The sequence below is a fragment of the Sander vitreus genome, chromosome 12, assembly GCF_031162955.1.
Source record: "Sander vitreus isolate 19-12246 chromosome 12, sanVit1, whole genome shotgun sequence".
In the NCBI taxonomy this organism is placed as follows: domain Eukaryota; kingdom Metazoa; phylum Chordata; class Actinopteri; order Perciformes; family Percidae; genus Sander; species Sander vitreus.
Window position 1 is genome coordinate 10,911,928 of NC_135866.1, and position 16,577 is coordinate 10,928,504.

Here is a 16,577-nt window from a genome sequence, read left to right on the forward strand (position 1 = left end):
TAATAGTATTTTTGCAGAATCAAAAGGCAGCAAGGAACAACTCAAGAGGAGAGTAATTTTAGACCTGAAACATAAGATTGATGATGATATCCGCATATGCATGCATCACATGTTAATCACACGTCTAGTAAGAGTGGTCCATTTAATCTGTGTGGTCGGTCCCAGGAGTACTATATTTTCACATCTGCGCCCAGCACATATTGCAATTGCAGAAGATGAAAGCCCTTTTTCAGTTTCATTCAAACACTTACTTGGTTACAGCCAATAATTTCAGCCAACAAATGTGCAAATACAACTGAGAAAATAAACAGCCGCTACTGATCCACAGCCAATTCGAAAACTGAAACTATATTTGTAGCTAGATAGTGAGTCCCTTGGCTGATTGCATATTTACATGTGCATGTGAGCTTTTGTGTGTGTGTGTGTGTGTGTGTGTGTGTGTGTGTGTGTGTGTGTGTGTGTGTGTGTGTGTGTGTGCGTGAACAATAGAGAAAGATGTTGCAAACCTCCAGGGAAAAGATTTACTCTTGCGGACACATGATGCACGTCTATGAACCTTCCATAGGCCATGAACTCCACAGCAACAGTCAGGAGCATTAAAAACAACACCAGCATCACATAAAATCAATTGGGTGACTTTATTAAAATGCTGATGCAATCTTGCTTCGTCGGTTTTTATCTCATCTAGGCTGACCTTGTAAAAGGAGGGTTGAGATGAGAATGATTACTGACATAACAGCATGCTTGTTTTGCATTCAGACCATATTCGTATATGATGCCCTTGTAGTTCATATTACTAGTAGTATTTTGTGTATCTATCTTCTTAAGGCAACCAATTATCACTGACATTTTCTATATGTCTTCATCAGAATGCTGTGGAAACACTTGAAGAATGATGAGCTCCAAAGAGGAGGAAACTCTCCGTTTTTTCCAGTACGTTGAGGAGAATGGGCTGAGAGCCTACAACGGCCTGGTAGCTCAGAACTTAGACCACGCCAGGAATGAGAGAAATAGGACATTTCTGCAGGAGAAAAACGACAAGAAGAGAAAACAGGAGGAAGCCATAAGGAGGTAGGAAGACAACCAACACATAAACAGCTTATAGCTGCGGCTCTTTCTTCTCTGTAAATGCAAGGATGTCACTGGGTTCACTTCAGAAAGAGGTTGTAGGAAATTAGGACAAGTGGCCAGAGGGTCCCTGTGGCAATAGCAGCTTGCTATATTTTGGGGGTTGCCAGTGTGGACTGGTGCACCCCGTGATCTATAGAGGATAATTAATGTTTCACTTTTAGACATATTTGGGACTTGTCCTTGGATGGAGGTTGCCACTGCTCCATGGAGAGCGTTCAGAATTAGGAAGGACCAGGGTGGGCTGTGACAAAAAAGTGTGTTAGGATAAGAATACAACATGTTACGAGACTTGTGGTTATGCTGTTGTGATTTAAGTATACACACATATATATATATATATATATATATTTTCTTGTTGGAAGAAAATGTTGTATCATTGTCAAGATGTTGTTGTAATGTGCCGCTGCACCCTGTTTCACATGTTGTGATGAGCAAGCAGTTCCTGCTGCTGTGCCACTGTGCGCAGCAACACCGCTGTGTGGCATCCCGAAACTTGAGCGAATAAGAGGCACACACTCACAACGTGACTAGCACCTGGATATGGCGTGCTTGTGTTGTGGGTTAGACTAAGAGCACTGAGTCACCGAGTCATTGGGATAATAACAGGACATTGTGGTTTAGATTGTGTTTGTGCGAAGACATGGACATCTGTGTTACTTTGCCCCCCCCCCCCAAAAAAAAAAAAAAAACTGAGAGCAGTATAAAATGACACGAAGAACCACTCTGTTGACTAATGTTTGGATTTTCTTTTTACATTTTCCAGTGGTTAACAATGAATATAAGTCAAAATTCTACTTCGGTGGTTGTTTCTGTGCTCCATCACTTTTCCTTTCCAGTTTCAGGATTGATAACTCATCATAAAAGTATTTTTTTTCAAGTCAAGAAACAAAAGTATTAAGATTATTAATTTTAAATGACAGTAATGCAATCCTTTTCATAATGAAGTACTGTTGTGTGATTTTTAAAGAGCACATGAATCAAGTGGATGCACATTTTACCTGCAAAGCACCCATAATCTAGTAGAGAAACACTTGTTTTCCACTTTGTGATCAAACAATGAATCCAAAGAGGATCAGTTTGAAGTTTAAATTGTAATGGGAAATGCTGTCCAATGTTTTCATGGTTTTTATAAATCATCTCTGTTCGGTCAGTCTGGCTCACACTGTAAAAAGTATTTGAGCAGCTGTTGGGACTTTTAGCTGTGCGTCAGATGATCACATTGATGTAGGTTTGAGGGATGTGCATTTATATGTGACCAGATGTACTTATTCTTAACTGATTTATTCAGGAACACTTTAAACCCTGTCACTTTTCGGTCAAAGGATTCAAAAAAGCTGTTTCTATGCTGCCACTGTGATTATCCGTCGACAGTGCATTTTACAGTATACGTACTGCCAAAGCAAACTGAGAGTTCAACTTTTTACATCAGACATCAGAAAGACAGCTATGTTAGAGTTAAAAAAAACACTCAAAAATCTATCTTGGACTGTCTTTTATCACTTGCCAGCAAAATGTCCCTGCTTCCAACGTTATTAGGAGTCTGACAGAGGCCTGTAAAGTAACTTGCTGAATGGGACAGGGCGATGCCTGAGGAAAGTGGCATCTATTGTCCTGCTATCCTTCTACTCTCTCTCAGCTGTTGCCAAAGCTAAAATATTAATACACAGTCACTGGAGAAAGTGTCTAAAAAATAACTGGATTTTTCATGAGGTCTATAAGTAGGTCAATGAGACGACCCATTTTTACATTAACTGACTGAGAGTGACAGAGAGTGTGTGAGGATCCATGTGCATGCTTGCATGTGCGTGTGTGCAAGCACGTGCTTGTGTACATGTGCATGCATGGACATGAACAACAGGAAAATAGAATATATTAGTGTGTGAGAAAGGTGGGAAAGAACAAATGGCAATGTGATTGTGTGAGGGTGAAAGAGCTTGTTAGAGCAAATGTGTTTAAGAGTGTGTGTGTGGAGAGGGGGGGGGGGGAAACCTGTTAGAGAGAGATTAAGTGTGAGCTTAGTTGCAGGAGATGTGTTCTGCCTGGTGACAGCTGGAAGAGCCATGGGCCAATCAGATCAGCACGTTAGGTTTAAGTGAGGCGGGCCTTCCTGCCGGCTGCTATCTCACTGGGTTGGTTTTATTGTATTTCATCAGAAGAAGTTACACACACACACACAGACACACACACACACACACACACACACACACACACACACACACACACAGATGCCCACAAATTTACTTAAACGTGCAAGTATATTCATAAACACACATACACTCCCCACACACACACACACACACACACAAACACACACAAAAACCACACACCCATTTACTTATATTTACATATGCTTACAAATTCCAAACGACTACTTTCTCCTTCTTTACCCTTTTACACATGCACACATTCACAGATAGACATTGTTTCTTTCAATCTTTTTTCCCCTCAGGATCTACTTTAGTGTTTTGTTTGTTTCTGTGATATTGTTTTTCCTGTCGCATGGTGTCACTGAGAGAACCAGAGCTGCAACTCCAACTGATCCAAGAGCACCTGTTGTCTGTCCTCCAGCCAATCACTGGGCAAATATCCTATAAATAATCCAGTCACCACAACTTCAGTCACACTCACCCTACCACCCACCCACACACACGCGCATACAACCCACGGGTGTGCATGCACACAGTCACAGCAGATACACACTCAAAATATGAGAGGGAGAGATAGTTGACAGCTGTGGCTGAATGCCATGTAATATTTTCTAATTGTTTTTTCACAGACATTTAGCCCAAACATGAACTTTTTTTTTGTTATGTGTGTAGGTATGTACAGTTGTGTGCCTATGTATGTATGCATGCATGCATGTGTACACATACTGTATACACATACATATACACACCACCATACTAGCCTACTTTATTTTCTTTTTTCTCAATCTGTTCCTTCTCTTTATCTTATTGTTATTATTGTCTTTATTTCTTTATTTTTATTTTCTCAACTTTACTATTATTATTATTGTTTCACTATGAAATATTTAAACTGTGTAGAAATGCTAGGTATGAACAACATCATATGTAAGCAAATTTAAGTTAACTCCTGCACTCCTGCAATTAAGTATAAAAAACAAAAAGATGGATGCTTATACAGAATCTGCATTTATAACCACTAAACGTGATTTGATTTCTTTCAAATTACACTTGCAATGCGGCTTTACAGGTTGCAGCAGGCCCCTTTGTCTTGTATCACCACTGTCGTCTTTAAACAAAATGTGATGTGGTTATGGTATACAGTACACATGATGTACACGTGCGCTTTATTATTTATGTGCAGCGGTAGCTGGTTTTGTGTCTGGTTTCTATGGGTACCCTGTTGCTAGGCACAGTTAAATCCCTGACCAATGAAGCCACCCCACCAAGCACCTTCTGTTCAGCAGCTGGCTAGGACGGAGTCAGAGTCAGCAAAGTCACACACTGACGGGTCACAAACACACACATACATACACTCCCACATGCGTGCACACACTCACACAAGATAGAAAGATTTGTAAAGCCACACATGCAAATGTCCTGTATCTTGTTTCATGCCATTTGTTTAAACATTTAAATATCTGACATTAGGCTTAATTGTGACTCTTTGATATGAGAATAAACAGCAGAGATCAAGTGTGTGTAGATTGCATATTTATCATGTATTTTGTACAAACCATTTTACCTGAACAAAGTCAGATCTTGAGCTCATTCACTGTGCAACACACGCACACGCACACACACACGCACGCATGCACGCACGCACGCACGCACGCGCACGCACACACACACACACACACACACACACACACACACACACACACACACACACACACAGCCGTCCTTTCCCCCATTACAGCACTCAGACATCATTAACGCTCCATTCAGGCCAATCAACCGTTATGACGGGGTCCAATAGGGATTGATTGTTTACAGGCGGGGAGACTTCCATGGTTTCATTTTGGTGTTTGGTTGTGTGAGCAGCATCGGTCATATCCTGGGTTAAACTCAAATCAATGCTTTTCCCTGAAAGAGACCCTGTTTTCAGTGGCACTTACATGCCTGTTATTGTTAACTTAGCGCTCTCATCATTTGAGTTCACTTGCACAGAATGAAATGCACATACACACACACACACACACACACACACACACACACACACACACACACACACACACACACACACACACACACGCATATGCTCACACAAATTCAAATTGAGACATGCCATGAGGACTCTGTCAGGGTATGCTATGCATTATTTTTGCTGTCTCCTGACAAGAACAGCTTCCAGGGGATGACATGGGAAATTTGGTCAAGATTTTTGTCTCTTTCTTCCAGCCGCACTAATGTAAACTAATATGAAACTTAGTATCATACTTGAATGCTTTTTTTTTATTATTCATATTTACAAATATATTTCTGTTCTTTATCTGTCCTCTCTACCCTCTCTCTCTCTTTCTCTTCCTTGCTTTCTGATTTAGGACAGGTGAGGACATTGCAACTGAAGGCAAGCACTTACGTATGGGCTCCATTACCATGCTGGATCCCCAGGAACGCATGCCCATGCCCCACCCGCATGCCCTCGCCTGTGGGCAAGGCTTCTCCGTACGCTCCCAGTCCCTCCACTCTGTCGGCGGTGGGAATAGTGGGGGTGGAGGAGAGGAGGAAGTAGGAAGCCCGACCTCTAGGAAGCAGCCCCCACCCAAGCCCAGGAGGGACCCAGCCACCAAGCTGAGCATGTCGTCGGAGGCGGTGGACCACAGTCCCACGTCCACCTGCCGTGGGGAGAGATGTGATGGTAAGTGGTGGTGGCGTTTCACACCGAACTGCTGCACTATATTTAGCTGCTCTCTGCAGTGCCCTCTTCAACACTGTTTCTCCTACAATTACATGACATCTAGCTATTCACTGCATACTCTAAGTACCATTGTGGCAAATTGATGTAAAAAAGAGCTATAAGGACAATGGAGATAAACCATAGTTACACATTTGGGGTGCACTAGACAACAATAACCTGCTGTTCAATAAACTGCATATGAAGGAATGCTTAAAAAAGTCTGACAAGATTTGTGCAGCACTACACTGACTAGTCTGGGCGCAGTTTGCGTACTGTGTTAGAAAAGATAGTATTTTTGAATGACAGAGGACCAATGTATACATATTAGAGAATAATTAAGTACACAGGCTAGAGCAATCGTGGATGCCGAAATCTATGTTGGAAAATTATGCATAAGTTGTAACTTTTCACTGTGCTCTTTTACTTTCTGTTACTGTCAGGTAAACACATGTACAGGTTGTTTACATATTACCCCTTGCCCCACAGATAAATCAGATAGTATAAGGTTCAGGATCGTATACTAACATGTTGAGCCAGGAGTGGTATCATAATGTGATGCATATGAATAACTGGTACATTTTTCGGATTGTTTCAAACATCTGGGCTTTGGACAATAAAGCCCTGTATATAGTCCTGATATCATTACTGTAATATAGCAACACTTTCTGTGTATTAAGTTGAAGCTCCAGTAACTTCACCCTAGAATATGGTGCTGGCGATGGAAGGTTATTGGTCACACAGTCAGTTGTCAAAGCTGTTCTCAGTGCACATAAAGAAGTTCCATAACCTGATTTAAAACTGACTGACTTATATATTACATATGACATATATTTCTACAAGGCTAATTACCAAATTCGGCCAAACTATTTTCCTTCCAGTTAAAACTGACAAGGCCAACATTTAGAGATGCCTTGATCAAGATCCAGTAGAAGCACCCTGCAGCAATTTCACTCAGTTTTCTGAAGCAAAATAAACGAACACAATATGCCTGTTTGGTCATGTATGAAAAAGAGGGCATAATTATAGTACATCAACTCAGTGTAAGAAAGGCTTTCATTCATTAAAATGAATTGAGCAAAAGTAATGTTTTGCTCAACAAGCCACTGATACAATCACTGCTGTAGCAAATGCACACAGCTTAACAGTTTCATTTGAAACAGTTCATGCGCTGAGCACAATGAAAAACTTAACAAGCATAGACAAATGAAACTGCCATTTAAAGTATAATGATAGTCTTTGTAGCTGGTGTCTGTGAGAGCAAAACGATTTAGAGGTTGCAGGAGGCTTTGACTCTATTTCATTTTGGATTCTTCGTTGCCGACGTGATGTTTGGGGAGTCGCCCAGCCTGGCTCAGATTGGTGGGGATCTCTCTATATGTGCACACAGATCTTCCTGGGCACCACGGCAACCATCCCACAGAAACAAGACCCCCTGCAGCCCAGCCAATCACAGAATCACTGAGCAGCTCGAGCCAATGGGGCTCTAGAGATACTGAAGTCTGAGGCTTCGGAGCCAATCAGAGTGAAAGTGTGGGGGTGTCCCTGGCTGAGGGGATGGTTGCGTGCTCTGTAGCTGGCGCTGTAGCGGGAAGAGGAGGAGCTTGTCAGAGTAGAATTCATTCAGGAGGAGCGATTGACCTAGATTTGTTTTCCCCAGGAGGAGAGGGAGGGGGAGGGGGTTTGCGGGTAAACACAGCCGCTGCAGGGGGAGGGGGAGAAGAGGGAGCAATAGAGAGAGGAGAATGGAAGGGACAGGGAGTAAGATATGTTTGGAAAAAATAAGTAAATCAAAAGAGGAATAGTTACACCACTGTATGCACACACTCCCAAAGTAAGGGAGAGAGGGTGAAGAAGAAGAAACACACCAGGAACACATCTGGGTAGAACCAAATCATCTAAATAATGGTAATGAGGAGAAAATGGAACCAAAGGCTGTGTTTCATCCTTAGTTCAAATTAGCATCATCAACATCAACCCATTACATTTGTGTTTTGCCTACTGGATTTTCTTGCCTTCATTCATTGCTTTCTCTCTAGTTGTGTTTTCAATTTAAATAAAATACTCTAATCTATCTATAAATACCTTTCACACTCAACATATTCTGCAAAGCCGTGAATGCTCTGAATGTGTAGGCATGTGCAGTGCGTGTATGTAGGGGTAGTAGTGAGTCATACAGTTACGGGAAGTATGGGTGTGTCTGGGCCATCTGGCATCTGAATTATTAAAGGTGTAAAATCTGCAGTTTTAGGGTTTCAAACATGGTCCTTGTTTTAACTACACTTCTCTCCCCCCGTCTATCAGAGAAAGGAACACTCCTATCCAAACATTTCAGCGTGTGACCTAGAAATACACTCTGAGCAACTCCGTAGTAAATAGCAATGTCTACTGTGAATAAACTAGCATTAGGACCACACTGTGCAGTAGTATCTGGTCAACGTGAACACTGTACCATAGCCTCACTGCACCACATCTAAAGAGATTCATACTGCAATGCTACGTCACCACTATCAAAAAGAAGTTCCACAGTGTGTGTGACCCAGATACTATATTCACATACTGCTCATCTGCTGTATATTTGACCCAGAAACATGCATACTGTATGCCTCAACTGTTCCCACATATCTGACTCTGAAGATATTGCTGCTATACACGCTGACCTACATCTGACCCACACAACTGCAGTACTGTAGGCTTTATATTAATGATAATGATTCACTTACTGATTAATGATAAATGATTCTTGCAAATGTTTGTCAAATTCAATATTGCATAGTGTATGATAGCTGTGCAGAAAGCAGCAACAGAAGAGTAATGGGACAACATTATTTTGCCATGTCTCATGCCACAAAAAAAACAAACAAATAATATGTATTTATATTTATATATACTGTATATTATATCTGTGTTAAGACTTTCGTTCTCTCTCATCTTTAGCAGCTCAAGGATGCAGTGAGGACTGCAGGAGGGTGCCACCACCCAAACCTAAGAGGAACCCCAACACCCAACTGAGTGTTTCCTTCGATGAGTCCTACATCAAGAGCCACGGAGGCAGCGGGGTTTGCCCCTCCAGACCCCTCCACTACGTCAGCTCCCCCTGCGAACGCAACCCCTCGCCCCCACAGAGTGACGAGAGCCCTACAGACGACTGTGAAGATGAACCTGTCTACATAGAGATGGGCGGGATTGATGTCGGAGCACGAGAACCCCTAAAGAGTGAGGATGAGGAGCCAGGAGAGTCTGTGTACGAGGAGATGAAGTACCCAGCTCTGGATGATATGGAGTACCGCACTGACCCTGTGGGATGTCGTTCGGCATGCCCCACGCCAGCACCCTATGACCCTGAACCTCTCAGTCGCTGCTCCACACCTCGAAACATTCCCCTCTGTGACATTCCTGCACCTTTTCCCAATTTACTCACCCATCGGCCTCCGCTGCTGGTGTTCCCACCGGCGCCGGCCCAGTGCTCGCCTAACTCAGACGAGTCTCCCCTAACCCCTCTAGAAGTAGCCAAATTGCCCATGCTGGAGAACCAATCCTACAGCAAATCTCCAACATCCTCCACCGAGCCACCCTCCTCTGCACACATCCGCAGGGAGCTCACTGCAACCCCAACCCTCACCGTCTCTGGCCGCTCCTCTGCGCCTCCTCTACCCTGTACCCTCTACAAATCCTCCTCCTCATCCTCCTATCAGCGCAGCCACTCTGCTTGCCCATCGCCAGTCAGCATGGGCCGCTGTCTCACCCCTCTCAGCCTCATGCGTACACCTCCCTTTGAAGCTCCAATGCCATTCCCTGGGGGTCTGCCGCGGAGCGCCTCTGCCACCCCTCACGGCAAAGGCTCGCCACCTCAAGACGGTGTGGGTCGACTCCATGGCTCTATGCAGAATGTGTCAACAGGGCGTTCACGGACACCCACCAGCCCACTGGACGAACTAACTAACCTGTTCACAACTGGTAGGAACATGCTGAAGAAAAATGCCAGTGGCAGGAAGTCTAAAGAGCCTGGAGAAAGTGAGTCATTTTACACCTTTGTCTCCTCATTTTGGAATGTAGTGAAGCAAAGGGCATGAACAAATGTGCTCATATTAATTTATGTCTCTTTGATTCCTGAAGAGTGTAGACAGTTTATAACTGCATCTCCTTTTACAATGTTTGTGGCGCTCCCTGCAACCATCCATTTGTTTAATCTAGGCCCAGCGAGCCAAGTGTGATACAGATGGTATGATTTAATCTGAGGGGATTTGAGCCTAAAGCGTACAGCAGGTCCCTCAAACCTACTCATGGCATTAGGCCATCAGGCAGCATTACTTTTAAATATGTAAACATCATGCTTAAATACAGATAGCCATGCCACACTCAAGACTCTGCCAAAATGAATGCAATTGTGAAGGCAAACATTATTTGCTCATTATGATCTAAGTGCACAATATGCTTAAAGTTTACATAAAAGATGTAAAAAACTCTAAATAGCGTGTGCTTACATTATCATATAGCGTCATATGGCAAGTCTGGTGCCAACAGCATTATCAGTCAGTCACAAATGACCATTCTCTTTCTCATGCAAAATGCAACCATTATTTTTTTTGTTAAAAAAGCCATGTTAAACTTGAATATTTTGAAATCTGATGTAAACGTTAAAGACGTTAAACCAATCTAAATTAGCAAAAGGGTGTTTCAAAAATGCATGAAGTTCATGTAGAGGCTGTCATGCTTTATTTGAAACGGGTCAGTAATAAATTAATATAGAACATCTAATGATTTTGATTGAAGTTTGACATGACATTTTACCCAACAGGTGACATAGAACTGAGCTCTACAATGTGAAAGAATTTTAAAAATTGAACTAAAACTCAAAAACAGAATTTTATTCAAGCACATTTTGTACATCAATCAACAAAGAACTACAAAAAGTCCACACATCCATCCTTACTCAATGCTCTTAGCAACTACAACATAGCAACAGAGGAAGGAGGAGAAATCCCTGTTTCTTATTTGCAGATTCACTCCCCATGGGTAATGCAGCCAATCACAGCTCAGGGCATGCCGGTGTAAAACCGAGCAATGAGCTCCTGATGGGGATAGCTATGGCTCTGAACTCAAATCTGCACCTGATCAGAAGGTTTCAGATCATGTTTTCTGTCCAATCAGCACATACTCTACCCATGATGGAGCCAATCAGGTAGTTGTGGCAGCTGTGCAGATGGTGATAGTGGAAGCAGAGACGATTAAGGATTTCTTGCTATTTTGAGTTGATGATAAACACATCTTTCGGTTGGTGTATGGATGTGCCAATTTGTGCACATTTGCTGTTTATTCCTGAGATTTCTATGCAATGTCTTGGATATATCTGTTGAGTTACTGGCTTACATTAATTGACGGTTGGATTGTCAAGAGGGGCATTTATGTGCCAGGAAGTGTCAGTGATGTCTTACCAATAAGCACTTTGACAGTATTTTGTTCTCTAGCCCCATATAGTGTGTAAACAGTTTGCATATGCGTTTTGTACATCAAGGGTTGGCTGTGCTGCTGACAGGTCTTTAAAAAAAAATAAATAAAAAGGCCAACATCTGTGTACAAGCTCCACATAAAGACTCACAGGCTGTGTGTGTTGCTCTGTGACTGGCTACTAGCACACACAGTGTAATGAGCACACAAACCTGACAAAATGAACAGAGGTTGATTTTTTTTCTCTCTCCCTTTCTGAGGCGTTAGAGGCAGCAACAACTAGTGTGACCCAGTTACCAACTGGTTACTCGCCACACTCCCTCTTATACACATGCACGCATGCATGCACGCATGCACACACATGCACACACACACTCACACACACACACACACACGCGCACACTAAAAAGCCATGTATGACACATAACATGACAAGGGATGGGCGTGATAAGGGACGTTTGTGCATGGTACTGTATGTCAAAGCCCATATAGAAGCCATATAGAGGCACAGCCTCTACAGCCTACATGGAAATCAATCATGCACATATATATTTTTTATCTATGCAGTGATGATGTAAAATGTCTTTATTGAGCCTTCAATCAGTGACATACATACAGTTTATTATCAGCCTGTTTATAAGCACACAGGCTGGAATATTATGTTTATGCTAAAGAAGAGTCAGAGTGCCGAATGTAGTTGTGAATGAAGAAATTGGAAAGTTAAACACAGAGACATCCGAAGGCAGTGTTTTAGAATATGTTTTGTATTGGTAACTATGGTTTTGAAGGTACTGTCATGTGTATTAGAGAGATTTTAGGGTGAAAGAAACGTACAGTGAAAACAAACAATATTAACTAACTAAAATAAAGTGATAGATAGTGTAAAGTGAACAGATAATGATTGTGTGTATTATTATATACCACGATGAACACAATTCTAATGCCTGTTAGCCCACATATTGACTCATCTAACTCCAGTCGTTGACTGCAGCTGCCTCAGTGAGTAGTGAGTGACACCTAGAGGATATATTATGGTAGTGCAGAAACTTGAAGCAGAAAAACAGCATTCATTCTTTCTGTGTGTTTATATGCTATTGACAATTTATAGTTAAACCATTCATTTTGAATAATGTCAATGCATTATTCACAGCAGAATAAGATTTGATGTTAAAATCATTTTAAGTGTTTGTCTTCTAAATTATTTTTCCTGTTCTTTTACAGCTGAGTCCAAAAGCAAGTCTCACAGCGAGTCCAAGCGTGAGGGCAAGGAGCGCCACAGTCACAGCAAGGAGTCCAAGCGAGACTCCAAGGATCGCCACAGCAAAGAGTCTTCTCACCGGAGAGACAGAGACAAAGACAGAGACAGAGACAAAAAACAAAGACAAAGACAGAGACAAAAACAAAGACAAAGACAAAGACAGAGACAAAGACAAAGACAGAGACAGAGACAAAGACAGAGACAGAGATAAAGAAAGAGGGAGCAGCAATGTAGAGCCACTTCCCCACAGGCGCAACAGTAAAGACCGTACTTATAGCGGTGCAGATGCACCAGCTGTTCGCAGGGATAGCAGGGACCAGGGCTGCAGCAGTGTGGAGCCCATCCCATTGATAAGACGAGACTCCAAGGACCGAGGGCTTAGCAATGGTGACCTGATGCTAAGGAGAGACAGCAAAGACCGGGGCGGGGGACATGGAATGGAGTCTTTGTTGAGACAGGACAGCAAAGACAGACTGCTAGATCAGCCACCTGAGCTGTTACCAAGACAAGACGGCAAGGAAAGGGCAAGAAACGGTGTAGACTCTAGGCATGAAAGCAGAGAGAGACTGCTGGATCAGCCACCTGAGCTCGTACCACGACAGGATAGCAAAGAGAGAGCCAGGAATGGTGTGGACTCAAAGCATGAAAGCAGAGACAAGCCACCTGAGCTTCTCCCCCGACAAGAGTTCAAAGACAAAGCCAGAACGGGAGCGGAATATAGGCATGATAGCAAAGACCACCGTCCTGAGGTGTTACCCCCACAGGATTTTAAAGAGAGAGCAAGGAATGACATGGAACATAGACATGAAGGTAGAATAGACCAGCCACCTGAGATCCTTCCGCGACAAGAAATGTCCAAAAGAAGCAAGGACACGGTCGGCTACAGCTCTGAATCCAAGCATGAGGGGAGAGATCTGAGCTGCCACAACGGGGGAGAGCTCCCTCGTCCATCTCTGCCCAGGCAGGACAGCAAAGATCTGAGCAGAACTGGACTCGAAGTGAGACGGGATAGCAAAGACAGAAGTCTGAATGGTTCAGAGCAGCAGCATTACGCTATCAAAAGCACCAAGAGCCCTTCTGCAATGGAGTATAGGTGTGATAGTAAAGAACGAGGATACAGATCAGATGGCACGCCCAGACGAGATAAAAGAGAAAATTACAGCACGGACCAATCAAAAGCACAAGAGAGGAATGGCAGCACGGTGTCAGGACAGCATTCATCCACAACGACACCTACTCACCACGGGAGATCATCTGGTAGCCCACCAATGACCGTAGGAACAGGAAATGGTAAAGCTTAAACCCTTGAATTCGTAAAGACAATCTAGAGTTGATCATATAACCTTTGTATACTGTATGTGGCAAAAAGCACTCTTATTACATACGACCAAACGTGTCATTTCCCCTCCCTTTGTAGACCTGAAAGCAGCACCGAAGTATGGTCGTTCACATTCTATTCCAGCTAACACCTCTCCAATGGGAACGCCACAAAGGAAAGCAGCAGAGACACATCAAAGTCAGGTATGCAGATTTGCTTCTTTACTTTGCCCTGAATACCTATTTCAGTTTCTTACTCTGAGTAATGGAATGCTGTTTTTCAATTTTTGATCATTGCTCAATTATTCATCATAAATAATTATTTAATGGTATAGAAAAATTCTTAAGAGCTATGTTTTTTGTTTTTTTGGGGGGGGGGGGGGGGTGCTTTTGATTGGTCTGTGGTCTTGTGTGCAACTAACTTTAAAGTCAATCTGTATTCACATCACTTAATGCATTGACTCTGCCCCTCAGATGCCCCAGATGCCATGGATCTGTGGCGACACCACCATGCTAGAACAGATCGAGAGGAAACGCACCCTCTGCATGGAGATTCGCTCCAGACAACATCCACACCTGCAGAGATTTCTGGAGAGGCCTCCTCCTCCTCCGGACAGGAACGAGGACAGGCACCAGGAGCGGAGTCAGTGCAAGCAAGAAAGTGCATCTGTGCTGCCAGGCTGGGGGAAAAGCAACGGGGCCAAAAAGATCCGTCCTCCCCCTTACCCTACACAGAAAACCGTATTCTGGGACACGGCCATCTGATGTTAACAACACACTTACACCTCCCTGCCACACAACCCCCAATTACCCTCTCCCTCTTTCCTCTGGGTTAGGCTGATTCTTCCCTGCAACATCAGGGGCGTCAGGGCAGCCAATAAGAGCACTGGGGGATGATACTCGCTGATGTCAAAGGACAATGGTGGTTACCATAGCAATATTTCTGCTTGTTCAGGTTGTCATGTTTTCTTATCATCACTGGTGATATCTGATATTTTTCTATTTCCTGTGACTGGATTCTTGTAATATAATTAGTAGAATAGATATTTGATTAATAGATATTTTCTAAATGAGAGGAGGATTAAAAAGAGGCTTAAATGATGTATAGTAGATGTAGATGCAATCTAATGTTTGTTTTTATGTAATTTCTGTTGGTTATTTTACATTTGAAAGCATAATCTATCAATACTTGTACTGTAGTAGCATAATTTTCTTATGCCCAACTCTTTTTGTTCTGTGCTTGAAAGCACAAAACTGAATGGACTATTCAATTCTGTCTATATATACTTTCAATTTTCACTGTTGTATTGTAAGTTGAGGAGTTATAGTGCTTTAGATTCCAGCGCCCTCCATGCCTGGTCCAGTACAGTATGTTCTAGAATGTACAACAGTTGGTCCTAGAACATAAACAGGAAACGTTGTGTGCTTCAGTTTGTATATTACAGTAAGAAGCTGTGCAGTCACTAGTGAAAGCCTTTTGAAGCAGTTGAATCGTTTTATAGGAAAACCTGTTGGCTGGCATGTTGTAGAGAAAGTGTGAAACGCTGTTGTCAAAGATACACTATGAGGGTGGGTTGGGGAGGTAGTAAATTAGAACATACATTATTAACAATATAATTTCCAAAACCAGCCAAAGCCTGTTAAAGCGAGATAAAGGTGTGGTTGCACTTTGGACAGTTGGTTATTTGAAATGGGGTTGGTGGCCATGCACACTGCGAGCACCATGACACAGTGTAAATACTTGATGCCAACGACCCGCCCGTACAATCAACACCTGAGCTTTTAGAGCATTTTCTTAATTTTACTGCAGATTATAATAGCCATATGCACTTGCTTAAGAAGAACTTTCAAGATTATGCTTATATATATTTTTTGAAAATGTTAAAGGTAGCTGTGCCATGTAAGTTTTTAATTTCTTGGCGGGGAGGTAAAGCCTCAGGAGGCTGGCTGTGTGTGACACACAGTCATCTATGATTGGTTGTCTCTTGACAATGTTCCCAATTCAATTGGCTGGCAACCATTTTAGAGATCAAATTATTTAAGGACCTATAACATGGCAACAGCTCTACCCAGTCAAGCAGTCAGGGGTTGCACAATGGCCTACAAATCTTTGAGGCTTTGTAAAAAAAGAAAGTAAAAGAAATCTGCACTACCCATCATTTTCCATTACATTAAATCAGGCTGATTACATACATGCCCCTCTCTCCCTCTACCTCAACCTCCTACTTACATCATCTAAATGGGTTTTCTTTAGCACATTAAAATGCAATGTCGACATTGCCAAAATAGTATGGGTTTGACAAATGATATAGCCCTTAGAGTGAAAGTGCAGTACCCCCTCACTGGAATCGATGCTACAGAGGTCCCTCTGTGTTCTACGTGTACGTGTGTGCCTGTGTGCCTGTGTGTGTGTGTGTGTGTATGTGTGCATGCGTGTGTGCGTGTGTGTGTATGTATGTATGTGTGAGGGAGGGAGAGAGCGGTGTGCGTTTGTGTCTGTGTGCCAAGCTACACTGTATGCAAGTTGAATCTTTAAAAATGATTGTTTTAAGACATTCACTTT

The 16,577-nt window shown here is 42.7% G+C and overlaps 1 protein-coding gene across 1 annotated transcript; it reads left to right on the plus strand.

The window, feature by feature from the left end:
- The first annotated feature begins 885 nt into the window (after positions 1–885).
- On the plus strand, positions 886–12,979 carry nyap2b (neuronal tyrosine-phosphorylated phosphoinositide-3-kinase adaptor 2b). Its single transcript, XM_078263788.1, has 4 exons — positions 886–1,071; positions 5,639–5,955; positions 8,929–10,005; positions 12,661–12,979. Exons 1-4 carry the CDS (start codon positions 893–895, stop codon positions 12,906–12,908), a joined length of 1,821 nt encoding a protein of 606 aa, XP_078119914.1. The 5' UTR covers positions 886–892; the 3' UTR covers positions 12,909–12,979.
- The last annotated feature ends 3,598 nt before the right edge of the window (positions 12,980–16,577 follow it).

Bases quoted from the DNA above. Each gene is read 5' to 3' on its own strand.
- nyap2b (XM_078263788.1), top strand. From the start codon at position 893: ATGATGAGCTCCAAAGAGGAGGAAACTCTCCGTTTTTTCCAGTACGTT. The intron at 1,072-5,638 runs GTAGGAAGACAA...TTTCTGATTTAG, and splicing joins CAGGAGGAAGCCATAAGGAG to GACAGGTGAGGACATTGCAA. The intron at 5,956-8,928 runs GTAAGTGGTGGT...TCTCATCTTTAG, and splicing joins CCGTGGGGAGAGATGTGATG to CAGCTCAAGGATGCAGTGAG.